Source organism: Oncorhynchus gorbuscha, linkage group LG23 (genome assembly GCF_021184085.1).
Source record: "Oncorhynchus gorbuscha isolate QuinsamMale2020 ecotype Even-year linkage group LG23, OgorEven_v1.0, whole genome shotgun sequence".
Taxonomy (NCBI): domain Eukaryota; kingdom Metazoa; phylum Chordata; class Actinopteri; order Salmoniformes; family Salmonidae; genus Oncorhynchus; species Oncorhynchus gorbuscha.
The window spans coordinates 33,816,692-33,833,227 of NC_060195.1; the positions used below are offsets into that span (position 1 = coordinate 33,816,692).

Sequence of the window (16,536 nt, forward strand, 5' to 3'; positions counted from 1 at the left end):
ACCTCCACCCCAGCCCGGTCACAGAAGGCCTAACATAACCCCCATCTCACCTTCATCTCGCTCCAACTGTCTCTAGGTGTTAACCTCCACCCCAGCCCGGTCACAGAAGGCCTAACATAACCCCCATCTCACCTTCATCTCGCTCCAACTGTCTCCAGGTGTTAACCTCCACCCCAGCCCGGTCACAGAAGGCCTAACATAACCCCCATCTCACCTTCATCTGGCTCCAACTGTCTCCAGGTGTTAACCTCCACCCCAGCCCGGTCACAGAAGGCCTAACATAACCCCCATCTCACCTTCATCTGGCTCCAACTGTCTCTAGGTGTTAACCTCCACCCCAGCCCGGTCACAGAAGGACTAACATAACCCCCATCTCACCTTCATCTGGCTCCAACTGTCTCTAGGTGTTAACCTCCACCCCAGACCGGTCACAGAAGGCCTAACATAACCCCCATCTCACCTTCATCTGGCTCCAACTGTCTCTAGGTGTTAACCTCCACCCCAGCCCGGTCACAGAAGGCCTAACATAACCCCCATCTCACCTTCATCTGGCTCCAACTGTCTCTAGGTGTTAACCTCCACCCCAGCCCCGTCACAGAAGGCCTAACATAACCCCCATCTCACCTTCATCTGGCTCCAACTGTCTCTAGGTGCTAACTTCCACCCCAGCCCGGTCACAGAAGGCCTAACATAACCCCCATCTCACCTTCATCTCGCTCCAACTGTCTCTAGGTGTTAACCTCCACCCCAGCCCGGTCACAGAAGGCCTAACATAACCCCCATCTCACCTTCATCTGGCTCCAACTGTCTCTAGGTGTTAACCTCCACCCCAGCCCGGTCACAGAAGGACTAACATAACCCCCATCTCACCTTCATCTGGCTCCAACTGTCTCTAGGTGTTAACCTCCACCCCAGACCGGTCACAGAAGGCCTAACATAACCCCCATCTCACCTTCATCTGGCTCCAACTGTCTCTAGGTGTTAACCTCCACCCCAGCCCGGTCACAGAAGGCCTAACATAACCCCCATCTCACCTTCATCTGGCTCCAACTGTCTCTAGGTGTTAACCTCCACCCCAGCCCGGTCACAGAAGGCCTAACATAACCCCCATCTCACCTTCATCTGGCTCCAACTGTCTCTAGGTGCTAACCTCCACCCCAGCCCGGTCACAGAAGGCCTAACATAACCCCCATCTCACCTTCATCTCGCTCCAACTGTCTCTAGGTGTTAACCTCCACCCCAGCCCGGTCACAGAAGGCCTAACATAACCCCCATCTCACCTTCATCTGGCTCCAACTGTCTCTAGGTGCTAACCTCCACCCCAGCCCTGCCAAATCCAGCCAGGCGTGCCTTTCTATTTGTCTCTCTATCTTTGCTAGTGGAAGGGCTCGACTGAGGTTCTGTGGAGGGTCTACCCAGCCTACAGAGAGGTCAAGGGGGCAGGGGTACATGGCACAGGAGAGGAAGGGTGCACACGGTTCATCACAATCACTTAAAGCTAGAACCCTAATTTGCTACATCGATTTTTGGACTTGTAAATCAATTATATATACAAATTGATTCTAGCAGAATGTAACCTATAAATGCCTCAAACTTAGTTCAATTGATGTACCCCAACATAACCTATAATATAAGATTGTTTTACTCCAATCCTTGAAAACAATGTAAATGTAAGACACTGTATAGCATCAAAACATGGTTAAAACTATAGATTTTTTATCATGGATGGTCAGTCTATGCATCCATAGATAGACATTGAGAGTGGTTACATTTCTCCAGCCTTTTACCAAAACAGAGGCAGGGTGTCGGTTTTGTTATTGTTTCAACTAAGGATTCAGCCTTTAATCTTCATTCAGAAGGCTGGAAATATGAAAAAGTGAAAAGGCTCTCATAAATATGAAAAAGTGAAAAGGCTCTCATAAATATGAAAAAGTGAAAAGGCTCTCATAAATATGAAAAAGTGAAAAGGCTCTCATAAATATGAAAAAGTGAAAAGGCTCTCATAAATATGAAAAAGTGAAAAGGCTCTCATAAATATGAAAAAGTGAAAAGGCTCTCATAAATATGAAAAAGTGAAAAGGCTCTCATAAATATGAAAAAGTGAAAAGGCTCTCATAAATATGAAAATATGGAAATGTTCTGCATATAGAAATGTTGGATGCACATTCTTATGAGAAATTCCACACAGCAGCAGATGCATTAAAAGCTGGAAAATGAATCCGGAAAAGCAAGAGATTGAGACACGTAAAAAGCGATGATTTGTCTCAAGTTCTCAGGACTGTTTTCTCGTAAACGTTTGACAGGAAATGAGAGCATAATTCTGAGCGAACTAGGAAAAAAGTGACAGAGGCGAGCCAAAACCACAAATTACTTTTAAATGGATCTATTGAGAGCCTGGTTATTGATCAGTGCCAGGGCAGACAGAGTGAAATGGCTTTTCCATTCGTTGGAGTGCGACTGGCTTATCAGATGACTCAAATTGCAGCCTGACACAGCACTGTACTGGAGACCTATGCTCTGGTGAAATGACAAGTGGTACTTTGGAGAGAGAAAAAGTTCTCTCACAGTTTGGTAAGTACACAAATCTTTGAACTGTCTCTAGTGGGGCGTGTACACAGGGGATGAAGACAGTGTATAGTGTCCTAAGAGAACACAATAGATAGTGATTTAGAGGACTGGATGTTAGTGGTTGCAGAGCTGGAAAAGAGCCAACCACTCAGTGCCTGTCCCTCGCTCGCTCCCTCCCTAGCAACAGCTGGATAGGACGCACTAGGCCAGGTGGACTCGTTCTGTCACCATCATGGCACAGAGATTCAACACTGGTCAGTGTTTAAAGCTTGCACACGCTCCTGACTGTGACTCCACCATAGGGACCAATGGCACCTTTGTGTAGGGAAACACTTTTTTACATAACACCCCAGACCTGATACGGAGATAAAGGATTATGAACAGTGTTCCTAGCCAAAGGGAACTAGCAGGCTAGCTGTACCTTGTTATGGCTCTAAGACATCTCCTCAGGGTTTAGTGGAGGGAGGCTGAGGTTTGGGCACAGATCTGGGTCAGACATCAGAGAGGATCATGGAAGCTTGTTCTGCATCAGTGGAGGGGTGGCTGAGCTGAGGGGGCCACAGGGAATTCTGTGAGCTGAGTGCACGAGAACGAGATGTGACCAATGCTGGCGTGTGGAAGTAAGTAAACCCTCAGTGGTCTCTCTAGGGCAGGGGTGGGCAACTACAACAAATGTCTAGTTGTGTGCAGGTTTTTGTTCCAGCCCAGCTTTGCCATACCCAATTGAAATAATCAGGTGTTAGGAAGGGAACATGAAGTCTGCTCAGAGGAGTGGGACAGGTAGAGAGAAAGCAGGAACAGGCCCCACAATAAAGTAAACTTGTTCCATCCCAATGACAAACCCAGGAAGCGTCAGTCACTCAAAGGAAGGTTCTCTCAGTGAAGAGTTTCAGTAGTTTGCTCCTTCACTCATCAGAAGTCTGTCTGGCAGAGGAAGGGAGAGGGGAAGAAGAGAGGAGAGGGGAGGAGAGAGGAAGAGAGGAGAGGAGGGGAGATGATGGGTGGAGAGAACGAAGGGAGAGGAGGGGAAAGGGGGAAAGGGGATGGGAGGAGGGGAGAGGAGAGTAGAGGAGGGGACTACTTTACTTCCTCCAGGGCCCTGCAGTGGTGCTCAGTGCTTGTTGTTGATGATGCTGTTGATATTGTTGTTGTTGTTGATATTGCTGTTGTTACAGTTGTCATACATCATTTCTAGCTTGGAGATTGCTGCCCAGAGGTGCAGGAAATGAATGTTGCATCTACAATTTGAGATAATGTGTGTGTTTGTGTGTTCCTGCCACAGCGAGTAAGCAGGCTCTTAGAAGGTAGCAGTCAGGCGTGCAAACTACAACACACCTGACTGCTACTGTAACATAGTGCTGGGAATCGGTGTGAACACTGTGAAAGGTGTTGATTACATCACAAGGGTGATACACACAAACGGGGACACATTGTACACACTGCATGCTCACCCTTAACCTCACATTACCTCCCCATTCTCTTGTAACTGATATAATATCCCAAGCCCCCTTACTAAGTCAGCTTTGATGTGACATTGCCACCACAGCACAACCTGCCTCCCCTTCAAGGCCTAAACACACATTATTATAAACTTAATTTATTCATGCTATATCTATTATGCTGCTACACAGAAAAATAGCTGCATTTGCAAAGGGAGAGAAAGAGTGTTCAAATGCAGTGTTATCGGAGTGCGTGTGTGTGTGTGTGTGCTTGCGCTTCCAGGGGCTGTATGTTTGGCTCTTGTCAACATTGAATCTGGTGAACAAACGGGACTCTGGGAAGGGCATGGTGGGATGCACAGTTGTGATTTCAGGCTTCTCTGAGCACCCTGCCGAGTGCTCCGCAAATTCTATAGTATAGCCGGTAAATAACGGGAGACGAGAGGAGCCTGGTTTTGGGCTGTGGTGTTTGTATTGTTTTGTGTGTGTGTGTGTGTGTGTGTGTGTGTGTGTGTGTGTGTGTGTGTGTGTGTGTGTGTGTGTGTGTGTGTGTGTGTGTGTGTGTGTGTGTGTGTGTGTGTGTGTGTGTGTGTGTGTGTGTGTGTGTGTGTGTGTGTGTGTGTGTGTGTGTGTGTGTGTGTGTGTGTGTGTGTGTGTGACCTCAGAGTCTTTAGTGTGGAGTTGGGGAGGATCATCACAAAGCCACTGAATTATGGATGGTATGTGTACTGGGCACAACTTTTCATCTGTAGTGGAGAAACAGAAGGGAGGAAGGGAGGTAATGAGGGGGAGAGAGAAGAGAGAGAGAGATAGCAGTAGGAACAATTAATGAAAAGACAGACAGACAGACAGACAGACAGACAGACAGACAGACAGACAGACAGACAGACAGACAGACAGACAGACAGACAGACAGACAGACAGACAGACAGACAGACAGACAGACAGACAGACAGACAGACAGACAGACAGACAGACAGACAGACAGACAGACAGACAGACAGACAGACAGACAGACAGACAGACAGACAGACAGACAGACAGACAGACAGACAGACAGACAGACAGACAGACAGTGTCGGCGAGTGTTTTGGGGCCTGGATCTAGGGTAGAGTGTCTGCATCCATGCCTGACCCTGTGGGTACTTTATACCACTCTGATCTCATGCCCTTGGGGAATCGGATAGAGTCTGCAGAAGATGTGATACATGCTACTGATGTGTTGTTCGGTGAACCAAGTCTTCTAATGACATGGGGGTCATATATTCTACCTGTGTAATGCAGTGTTGTGATGACAGTGGGATTAGGGGACTAGTAGAGATAGTACTGAAATGTCTGCAGCAGAGGTATCAATGATGTGACTGCAGCCGGAGAGAGTACTGATGTGAGTGCAGCAGAGATAGTACTGAAATGTCTGCAGCAGAGATAGTACTGATGTGACTGCAGCTGGAGAGAGTACTGATGTGACTGCAGCAGAGATAGTACTGATGTGACTGCAGCAGAGATAGTACTGTTGTGACTGCAGCAGAGATAGTACTGATGTGACTGCAGCAGAGATAGTACTGAAATGTCTGCAGCAGAGATAGTACTGATGTGACTGCAGCAGAGATAGTACTGATGTGACTGCAGCAGAGATAGTACTGATGTGACTGCAGCAGAGATAGTACTGAAATGTCTGCAGCAGAGATAGTACTGATGTGACTGCAGCAGAGATAGTACTGATGTGACTGCAGCAGAGATAGTACTGAAATGTCTGCAGCAGAGATAGTACTGATGTGACTGCAGCAGAGATAGTACTGATGTGACTGCAGCAGAGATAGTACTGATGTGACTGCAGCAGAGATAGTACTGATGTGACTGCAGCAGAGATAGTACTGATGTGACTGCAGCAGAGATAGTACTGAAATGTCTGCAGCAGAGATAGTACTGATGTGACTGCAGCAGAGATAGTACTGTTGTGACTGCAGCAGAGATAGTACTGATGTCAGTGTTGCCTATACTGTACTGTAACCACACATCTACAGTATATTACACATTTCACCATCCTATGTACAACAGGAGCTGGGAAAGACAAGATAGTATATGTCAGCTCACTCATTGTTGTCTGCTACAAACAGTGGTGTAAAGTACTTAAAAATACTATTTAAGTAGTTTTTTTGCGGTATATTTTTTGTGAACTTTTACTCTACTACATTCCTAAAGAAAATAATGTACTTTTTACTCCATTTTCCCTGACAACAAAAAGTACTCTTTACATTTTGACTGGAAAATGGTCCACTTCAGGCACTTATCAAGAGAACATTCCCGGTCATCCCTATTGCCTCTGTGGCGGACTCAATAAACACAAATGCTAAACACATATACATTATGTCTGATGTAAACACATAAACACATATACATTATGTCTGATGTAAACACCTGAACACATATACATTATGTCTGATGTAAACACATATACATTATGTCTGATGTAAACACATATACATTATGTCTGATGTAAACACATAAACACATATACATTATGTCTGATGTAAACACATAAACACATATACATTATGTCTGATGTAAACACATAAACACATATACATTATGTCTGATGTAAACACATAAACACATATACATTATGTCTGATGTAAACACATAAACACATATACATTATGTCTGATGTAAACACATAAACACATATACATTATGTCTGATGTAAACACCTGAACACATATACATTATGTCTGATGTAAACACCTGAACACATATACATTATGTCTGATGTAAACACCTGAACACATATACATTATGTCTGATGTAAACACCTGAACACATATACATTATGTCTGATGTAAACACCTGAACACATATACATTATGTCTGATGTAAACACATAAACACATATACATTGTCTGATGTAAACACATATACATTATGTCTGATGTAAACACATATACATTATGTCTGATGTAAACACATAAACACATATACATTATGTCTGATGTAAACACATAAACACATATACATTATGTCTGATGTAAACACATAAACACATATACATTATGTCTGATGTAAACACATAAACACATATACATTATGTCTGATGTAAACACCTGAACACATATACATTATGTCTGATGTAAACACCTGAACACATATACATTATGTCTGATGTAAACACATAAACACATATACATTATGTCTGATGTAAACACCTGAACACATATACATTATGTCTGATGTAAACACCTGAACACATATACATTATGTCTGATGTAAACACATAAACACATATACATTATGTCTGATGTAAACACCTGAACACATATACATTATGTCTGATGTAAACACATAAACACATATACATTAAGTCTGATGTAAACACATAAACACATATACATTATGTCTGATGTAAACACATAAACACATATACATTATGTCTGATGTAAACACATAAACACATATACATTATGTCTGATGTAAACACATAAACACATATACATTATGTCTGATGTAAACACATAAACACATATACATTATGTCTGATGTAAACACATAAACACATATACATTATGTCTGATGTAAACACATAAACACATATACATTATGTCTGATGTAAACACATAAACACATATACATTATGTCTGATGTAAACACATATACATTATGTCTGATGTAAACACATATACATTATGTCTGATGTAAACACCTGAACACATATACATTATGTCTGATGTAAACACATAAACACATATACATTATGTCTGATGTAAACACATAAACACATATACATTATGTCTGATGTAAACACATAAACACATATACATTATGTCTGATGTAAACACATAAACACATATACATTATGTCTGATGTAAACACCTGAACACATATACATTATGTCTGATGTAAACACATAAACACATATACATTATGTCTGATGTAAACACCTGAACACATATACATTATGTCTGATGTAAACACCTGAACACATATACATTATGTCTGATGTAAACACATAAACACATATACATTATGTCTGATGTAAACACATAAACACATATACATTATGTCTGATGTAAACACATAAACACATATACATTATGTCTGATGTAAACACATAAACACATACACATTATGTCTGATGTAAACACATAAACACATATACATTATGTCTGATGTAAACACATAAACACATATACATTATGTCTGATGTAAACACATAAACACATATACATTATGTCTGATGTAAACACATAAACACATATACATTATGTCTGATGTAAACACATAAACACATATACATTATGTCTGATGTAAACACATAAACACATATACATTATGTCTGATGTAAACACATAAACACATATACATTATGTCTGATGTAAACACATATACATTATGTCTGATGTAAACACATAAACACATATACATTATGTCTGATGTAAACACATAAACACATATACATTATGTCTGATGTAAACACATAAACACATATACATTATGTCTGATGTAAACACATAAACACATATACATTATGTCTGATGTAAACACAAACACATACACATTATGTCTGATGTAAACACATAAACACATATACATTATGTCTGATGTAAACACATAAACACATATACATTATGTCTGATGTAAACACATAAACACATATACATTATGTCTGATGTAAACACATAAACACATATACATTATGTCTGATGTAAACACATAAACACATATACATTATGTCTGATGTAAACACATAAACACATATACATTATGTCTGATGTAAACACATAAACACATATACATTATGTCTGATGTAAACACATATACATTATGTCTGATGTAAACACATATACATTATGTCTGATGTAAACACCTGAACACATATACATTATGTCTGATGTAAACACATAAACACATATACATTATGTCTGATGTAAACACATAAACACATATACATTATGTCTGATGTAAACACATAAACACATATACATTATGTCTGATGTAAACACATAAACACATATACATTATGTCTGATGTAAACACCTGAACACATATACATTATGTCTGATGTAAACACATAAACACATATACATTATGTCTGATGTAAACACCTGAACACATATACATTATGTCTGATGTAAACACATAAACATTATGTCTGATGTAAACACAAACACATAGTGGGGCAAAACACTATTTAGTCAGCCACCAATTGTGCAAGTTCTCCCACTTAAAAAGATGAGAGAGGCCTGTAATTACACTTCAACTATGACAGACAAAATGAGAAAAAGAAAATCCAGAAAATCACATTGTAGGATTTTTAATGAATTTATTTGCAAATTGGTGGCTGACTAAATACTTTTTGGCCCCACTGTATATTTTAACAACTACATTTACTTTGATACTTAAGTATATTTACTCACGTACTGTTTTACTGGGTGACTTTCACTTACGTCATTTTCTATTAAGGTATATTGACTTTTACTGAAGTATGACAATTGAGTCATTTTTTTCCACCACCGGCTATAGAACATTCTATTTGACTAAAGCTTGATTATGAAACATGGTCTTTGTCACTAAGCCTTTATACGAGTTCAGTCTTCACAGGCAGCAAACAGTGATCCTACTTTATATTGATTTTCTCATCTCTCTGAAGGACAGACCCTGTTCTTGTACCACTGGCAACACTACACACTGAGTTACAACAGAGCGTTCTTCAAGGGTGCTTTGATAAGGGTGATGGTTCTATTTGGATCAATAATCACTCAAAGACCCCTTAGCTCTTAAATAGTTATTCTGTAGTACCAGATACAGTGGCGAGAAAAGTATGTGAACCATTTTGAATTACCTGGATTTCTGCATAAATTGTTCATGAAATTTGATCTGATCTTCATCTTAGTCATAACAATAGACGTACACAGTCTGCTTAAACTAATAACACAAACAATTATATGTTTTCATGTCTTTATTGACCACACCGTGTAAACATTCACAGTGCAGGCTGGGAAAAGTATGTGAACCTTTGGATTTAATAACTGGTTGACCCTCCTTTAGCAGAAATAACCTCAACCAAACAACACAACTTTAGTTTCATCTGTCCACAGAATATTTTGCCAGTTGCTCTTTTGCGAACTTCAGAAGTGCAGCAATGTTTTTGTGGACAGCAGTGGCTTCTTCCGTTGTGTCCTCCCATGCCCACCATTCTTGTTTAGTGTTTTACGTATCGTAGACTCGTCAACAGAGATGTTAGCATGTTCCAGCGATTTCTGTAAGTCTTTAGCTGACACTCTAGGATTCTTCTTAACCTCATTGAGCATTATGCGCTGTGCTCCCTAGGATGGCCACTCCTAAGGAGAGTAGCAACAATGCTGAGCTTTCTCCATTTATGTGGACTGATGAACATCAAGGCTTTTAGAGATACTTTTGTAACCCTTTCCAGCTTTATGCATGTCAACAATACTTAATCGTAGGTCTTCTGAGATCTATTTTGTTCGAGGTATGGTTCACATCAGGCACTGCTTCTTCTGAATAGCAAACTCACATTTTGTGAGTGTTTTTTATAGGGCAGGGCAGCTCTAACCAACATCTCCAATCTCATCTCAATGATTGTATTCCAGGTTAGCTGACTCCTGACTCCAATTAGCTTCTGGAGATGTTATTATTTATTGATTTATTTTGCTTCTTTGCACCCCATTATTTTTATTTCTACTTTGCACGTTCTTCCATTGCAAAACTACCATTCCAGTGTTTTACTTGCTATATTGTATTTACTTTGCCACCATGGCCTTTTTGCCTTTACCTCCCTTCTCACCTAATTTGCTCACATTGTATATAGACTTGTTTATACTGTATTATTGACTGTATGTTTGTTTTACTCCATGTGTAACTCTGTGTCGTTGTATCTGTCGAACTGCTTTGCTTTATCTTGGCCAGGTCGCAATTGTAAAAGAGAACTTGTTCTCAACTTGCCTACCTGGTTAAATAAAGGTGAAATAAATAAATAAATAAAATTAGCCAAGGGGTTCACATACTTGTTCCAACCTACACTGTGAATGTTTAAATGATGTATTCAATATAGACAAGAAAAATACAATAGTTTGTGTGTTATTAGTTTAACCGCAGCATGTTTGTCTATTGTCTATTGTTGTGACTTAGAAGATCAGATCACATATTAGGACCAATTCATGCCGAAATCCATGTCATTCCAAAGGGTTCACATACTTTTTTCTTGCCACTGTGTCTTCTATATCAGATGACCTGGCCTCCACAATCACCCGACCTCAACCCAATGGAGATAGTCTGGGATGAGTTGGACTGCAGATTGAAGGAAAAGCAGCCAACAAGTGCTCAGCATATGTGGGAACTCCTTCAAGACTGTTGGAAAATCTGGTTGAGAGAATGTACACTATGTACACTACGTTCAAGAACAGCCCACACTTCTGATTCAACAGGTGATTGTTGCCTGATAATCATAGATTATAGATGACATAGATCATGTAGCTGAGACCACATGACAAACCAGCTTACACTGCAAATGTACTATAACCCACAGCGAATCACATGTCTTACCGAGTTGCCTGGAAGTCTGAAAAGGAAGGTACCTTCATCTTTGCAATCTTAGTACTCTACTGATGAAAATGCACAAGCCTCAGGCAATAGATGGAACAATCAACCCCTGGTACCTAACATACATGTGCAATGTTTCAGCATGCAGGTGCTTAGACCTAACGTTACCGTGCGGTGTCTTCCCCTCTCCCCAATGAGCATGACCATACACAGACTAACCAAAGCATCATGCGTCTGCAAGCGCCAGGGAGCGGGGTAGAGAGAGGGGAGAGTGGGGGAGGGGAGAGAGGGGGAGGGGAGAGAACGGTAGAGAGAGAGAGAGAGGAGAGTGGGGGAGGGGAGAGAGGGGAGGGGAGAGAACGGTAGAGAGAAAGAGAGGAGAGTGGGGGAGGGGAGAGAACGGTAGAGAGAGAGAGAGAGAGAGAGAGGGGGGGGGGGGAATAGGAGAAAGGCAGGTAGAGAAAGGAGGATGTGGGAGGAGCGATGGGGGAGAAGGAGATAGAGAGGGACAGGGCTAAAGCCAGCAAGACTAAAATCCAGGGGAGCATGGTGGGAGACGGACAGTTGCTTAATGGGTGGGCAGCAAGCCAATAATATACTGGCATCATCTTAATATCAACCTCATATGGATGTCCTATACATAGAGGTGCAGAGTCATGAGGTTGTAGCATGATGAGCTGCAAGATTCTTATTCCATGAAGCCAAGAGGCTCCAGTACGGTGAACAGCAGCTGCATCATTCCATGACCCCTTTCAGTGGTTTTAATATTCCTTTATGTTGGCTGTAGCAGGGGCCTATGGGTGGTTGGAGGATGTTTGGTGGGCTGTGCGCCACAGGCAAGCATAAGATACTCACAATCATACACACACACTATGAGTGAGAGACCGCACAGGCCAGATGCTTTCCAAAAATGGGATGTAAATGAACGGAAACTTTGAGGGGAGGAGAACTATCAGTTCAGACAGAATATGAGAGAGAGGAAGAGAGGAGGAAAAGCCCAAAAATATGCATCACTTAAAAAACAAGGAGGGGGTGCGGACAAACCTTCGGGCTCTGAGCTCTCTTTGTTGACGACTTGCTTCAGCGGGCAGCAGAAGATTTCGTGACACTTAGCACGAAATGGGGACCCCTTACTCCTTAAATCCGCCGATGAGTGGATGGAATCCTGCCGCAACATAATGTACTCCTGGGTACCTGGAGCAGCGTCATCCTGGACTGCCGTGGTGCCACAACACAATGAACTGAGGTTAGGGGAGCGCTCACCACAACACAGACAGAAGAACAACGCAGAGACGAAACAAAGGCTAAATAAAATACAGACATTACATCAGCAACCACTAAAGCATTATTGTAAATCAACACAGCCTACTACAACAGAGGAAGAGAGAGAGAGAGAGTTAGAAGGAAGGGGGAGGAAGAGGAGGGCAGAGAGAGAAAGAGCACATTAACAACTTAAATAAATACAACTAAAGTAACATCAAGAGAGGGAGGAGGAGTACGCGGCAAACTGATACAGGGACAAATCGGACCTAATCGTTATCAAGTAGTACTGTGGGTCCCAAGGTCATTCTAAAATCATTCTAAGGATCGCACAGAGGTGTGAAAGTAGAGCAAGGCAAGAACCTGCAAGGTCAATACCAGCAGATCTAAGGTCAGATCGGGGTGCTACTAACCCCAACCAGACAGTACCTTTTTTGAGGGAAGGCATGCAAATGTAAAAGCATGCGCTGATCCCAGACCAGTCAACCAGAGGCGTGGTGGTCGGGAATGTTTTCATGGAATGACACGACACATGCAGAGATGATATTGTGGATATTATTACAGTGGATATTATGAATTCTATGAAGAAATGATAGCATCAGCTGCATTATTTTGTCCAGTGTACTGCCATAGGCCTGTCTAATGTTCATGGGAACAGACACATTGTAAGTGACCTCGAAATGACTACCTCGCATTTCCCTTCTCCTCCACACGAATGCATTATTAACCATCCTCCATCCATCTGTTAATTGAATGTATATCCATCCATCCTCCATCCATCTGTTAATTGAATGTATATCCATCCATCCATCTGTTAATTGAATGTATATCCATCCATCCTCCATCCATCTGTTAATTGAATGTATATCCATCCATCCTCCATCCATCTGTTAATTGAATGTATATCCATCCATCCATCCATCTGTTAATTGAATGTATATCCATCCATCCTCCATCCATCTGTTAATTGAATGTATATCCATCCATCCTCCATCCATCTGTTAATTGAATGTATATCCACATACGGACAGGAGGGGTCTGCCGATCCACGTGCTCTACACAGACAGGAAGGGTCTGCCGATCCACGTGCTCTACACAGACAGGAAGGGTCTGCCGATCCACGTGCTCTACACAGACAGGAAGGGTCTGCCGATCCACGTGCTCTACACAGACAGGAAGGGTCTGCAGATCCACGTGCTCTACACAGACAGGAAGGGTCTGCAGATCCACGTGCTCTACACAGACAGGAAGGGTCTGCAGATCCACGTGCTCTACACAGACAGGAAGGGTCTGCCGATCCACGTGCTCTACACAGACAGGAAGGGTCTGCCGATCCACGTGCTCTACACAGACAGGAGGGGTCTGCCGATCCACGTGCTCTACACAGACAGGAGGGGTCTGCCGATCCACGTGCTCTACACAGACAGGAGGGGTCTGCCGATCCACGTGCTCTACACAGACAAGAGGGGTCTGCCGATCCACGTGCTCTACACAGACAGGAAGGGTCTGCCGATCCACGTGCTCTACACAGACAGGAAGGGTCTGCCGATCCACGTGCTCTACACAGACAGGAAGGGTCTGCCGATCCACGTGCTCTACACAGACAGGAAGGGTCTGCAGATCCACGTGCTCTACAGAGACAGGAGGGGTCTGCCGATCCACGTGCTCTACACAGACAAGAGGGGTCTGCCGATCCACATGCTCTACACAGACAGGAGGGGTCTGCAGATCCACGTGCTCTACACAGCCAGACTCACAGGACAGAATAACTCAGTCTAAATTAAGTCTGGGCTACGTCATTACTATCTAGTTTCATTCTGTGGTAGTATTTCGGCTGACATCCAGAAGTACTCAGGGGTGTACTGGCTCAGGGATGAAGTCTCATCCTCTCTCCTCTCTCTGCTTAGTTATTCAAAGTAAAAGATGAAGGAGTATATATATAGAGCTGTCAACCTGCTCCTTGTTCTGTTCTGTCAATGAGAACACTCGCTCCCTCCTCCCACCAGTTGACCCTCCATTCACAGAGCATGGGGCTCGAGACGCATGAACACTGACTCACACGCACACACTGTAGGTGCACACACTGCGGGAACACACACACACACACACACACACACACACACACACACACACACACACACACACACACACACACACACACACACACACACACACACACACACACACACACACACACACACACACACACGTGTGCGTAACAACAATATACCGCACAAGGTACACATATAGACACACGCAAGCACACACGCACAAACACACACACACACACACCACAAAGGCATGAATAGGCAAAAGTCTTTGTGCCCAATTAATTTCAGTGAGGAATAGGGAGGCAGACTTTTCTATCCTTTTAAAATAACAAAGAGAATAAATCAGGAGGTACTGTAAGACGATACCTAGTGGGTTGCAAAACTGAATGCATTCAACCGTCTTCTGAATCAGAGAGGTGCAGGGGGCTGCCTTAATCAACATCCATGCACGGTGAGCAGTTGTTGTCAGGGATTAACTGCCTTGCTCAAGTGCAGAAGGCAGATTTTCTTTCTACCTTGACGGATCGGGGATTGTAACCAGCGACCTCTCGGTTACTGGCCCAAAACTCACTAGGCTACCTGCCACCGCATACAAAAATAGTGACAGGGTCACAAGTACAATTCAAAGGTGAGCAATAATTACATTTATCCAAAGCGACTTACATTCTCCGTGCATACATTTTATTTTAATTACTTCAGTGTTTATCTTGACTCTGAAAAAGGGTACAAACACAAACACACACATTTTATCAAAATGCATTTTGGGGCAGAAATGCCTTATGGAACGTGAACTTTCATGTGCCTTAATTAATAACAAACTTATATGCCATCTGTAAATACGAATAAAATTGTTAAATTATGAGCCTAGTTGGTTCAGCCACGAAAAAAGAAAGGAACCTTCCCACTAGTCACGGTTGGTTGAGATAATGGATGGGCTGGACATTCGGAGAGACGAGTTCGGATTGGTCTGCCATGTAGCACATTTATGTCTATAACATGAGCTTCTTAGTATATGTAGGCAACCCTTTCTAAAGCATTTAAATATATATATATATCACAAAGAACACTTTCTGGAGAACCGAGTTTTGAAATCAGTGGAATGTCTGGTGGAAGCAGAGTATTATAGCTAAGGAGATGTAGAAAATTCAGGCATTTGTTTGCAAATACGGAGGGAGTCGAAAAGAGAACATAGAAGGCTGTTGTATAAAACACCTGTCTCTGGATTACATCTTCAAACTAAGGGAAACCATGGATACATGAAAGAGAGTGAGAAGCGTTCATCCATGTATATGGGTAAGAGATTCTAGCTAGCTACATGTTCAGATATTAGATGTTTTTAAATTAGTCAGAAAGTCCTTTTCATTGCAAGTTAAAGCATGCTGTTAGCTAGCTGGCTCGCTAGCTAACGTTATGTGTATGATCTGTGTATAATATTATTTGTATCTCAGAGGCAGTTGCATTGCAAGTTGTTAAGCTTGAGCTACCTGTAGATTCATGCAGGGAAGTAACGTTATGAGTTGGGATTATAGGTTAATTGTTTCGCAAGCAAACTACATCTAAACAAAAGACTCCACTATGCAAGTACCCATTTCACTGTAGCGTTTACACCGCTTGTATCCTGTGCATGTGACAAATAAATGTTGATTTGATTTGATATAGTGTGTTTAC

At 42.1% G+C, this 16,536-nt stretch overlaps 1 protein-coding gene across 5 annotated transcripts in view; it reads right to left on the reverse strand.

Annotated features, from left to right (window-relative positions):
• Positions 1 to 16,536, reverse strand: part of LOC124011177 (fibroblast growth factor 13-like) — a 227,056-nt gene that overhangs the window by 64,188 nt on the left and 146,332 nt on the right. For 4 of the 5 annotated variants that reach the window (XM_046324282.1, XM_046324283.1, XM_046324284.1 and 1 more), the window contains one exon: positions 12,602 to 12,772. The exons of the other annotated variant lie outside the window; for it this stretch is intronic. In XM_046324282.1, the coding sequence (XP_046180238.1) occupies positions 12,602 to 12,772 (171 nt within the window). The remainder of the gene's footprint in view (positions 1 to 12,601; positions 12,773 to 16,536) is intronic. 5 annotated transcript variants of the gene reach the window in all.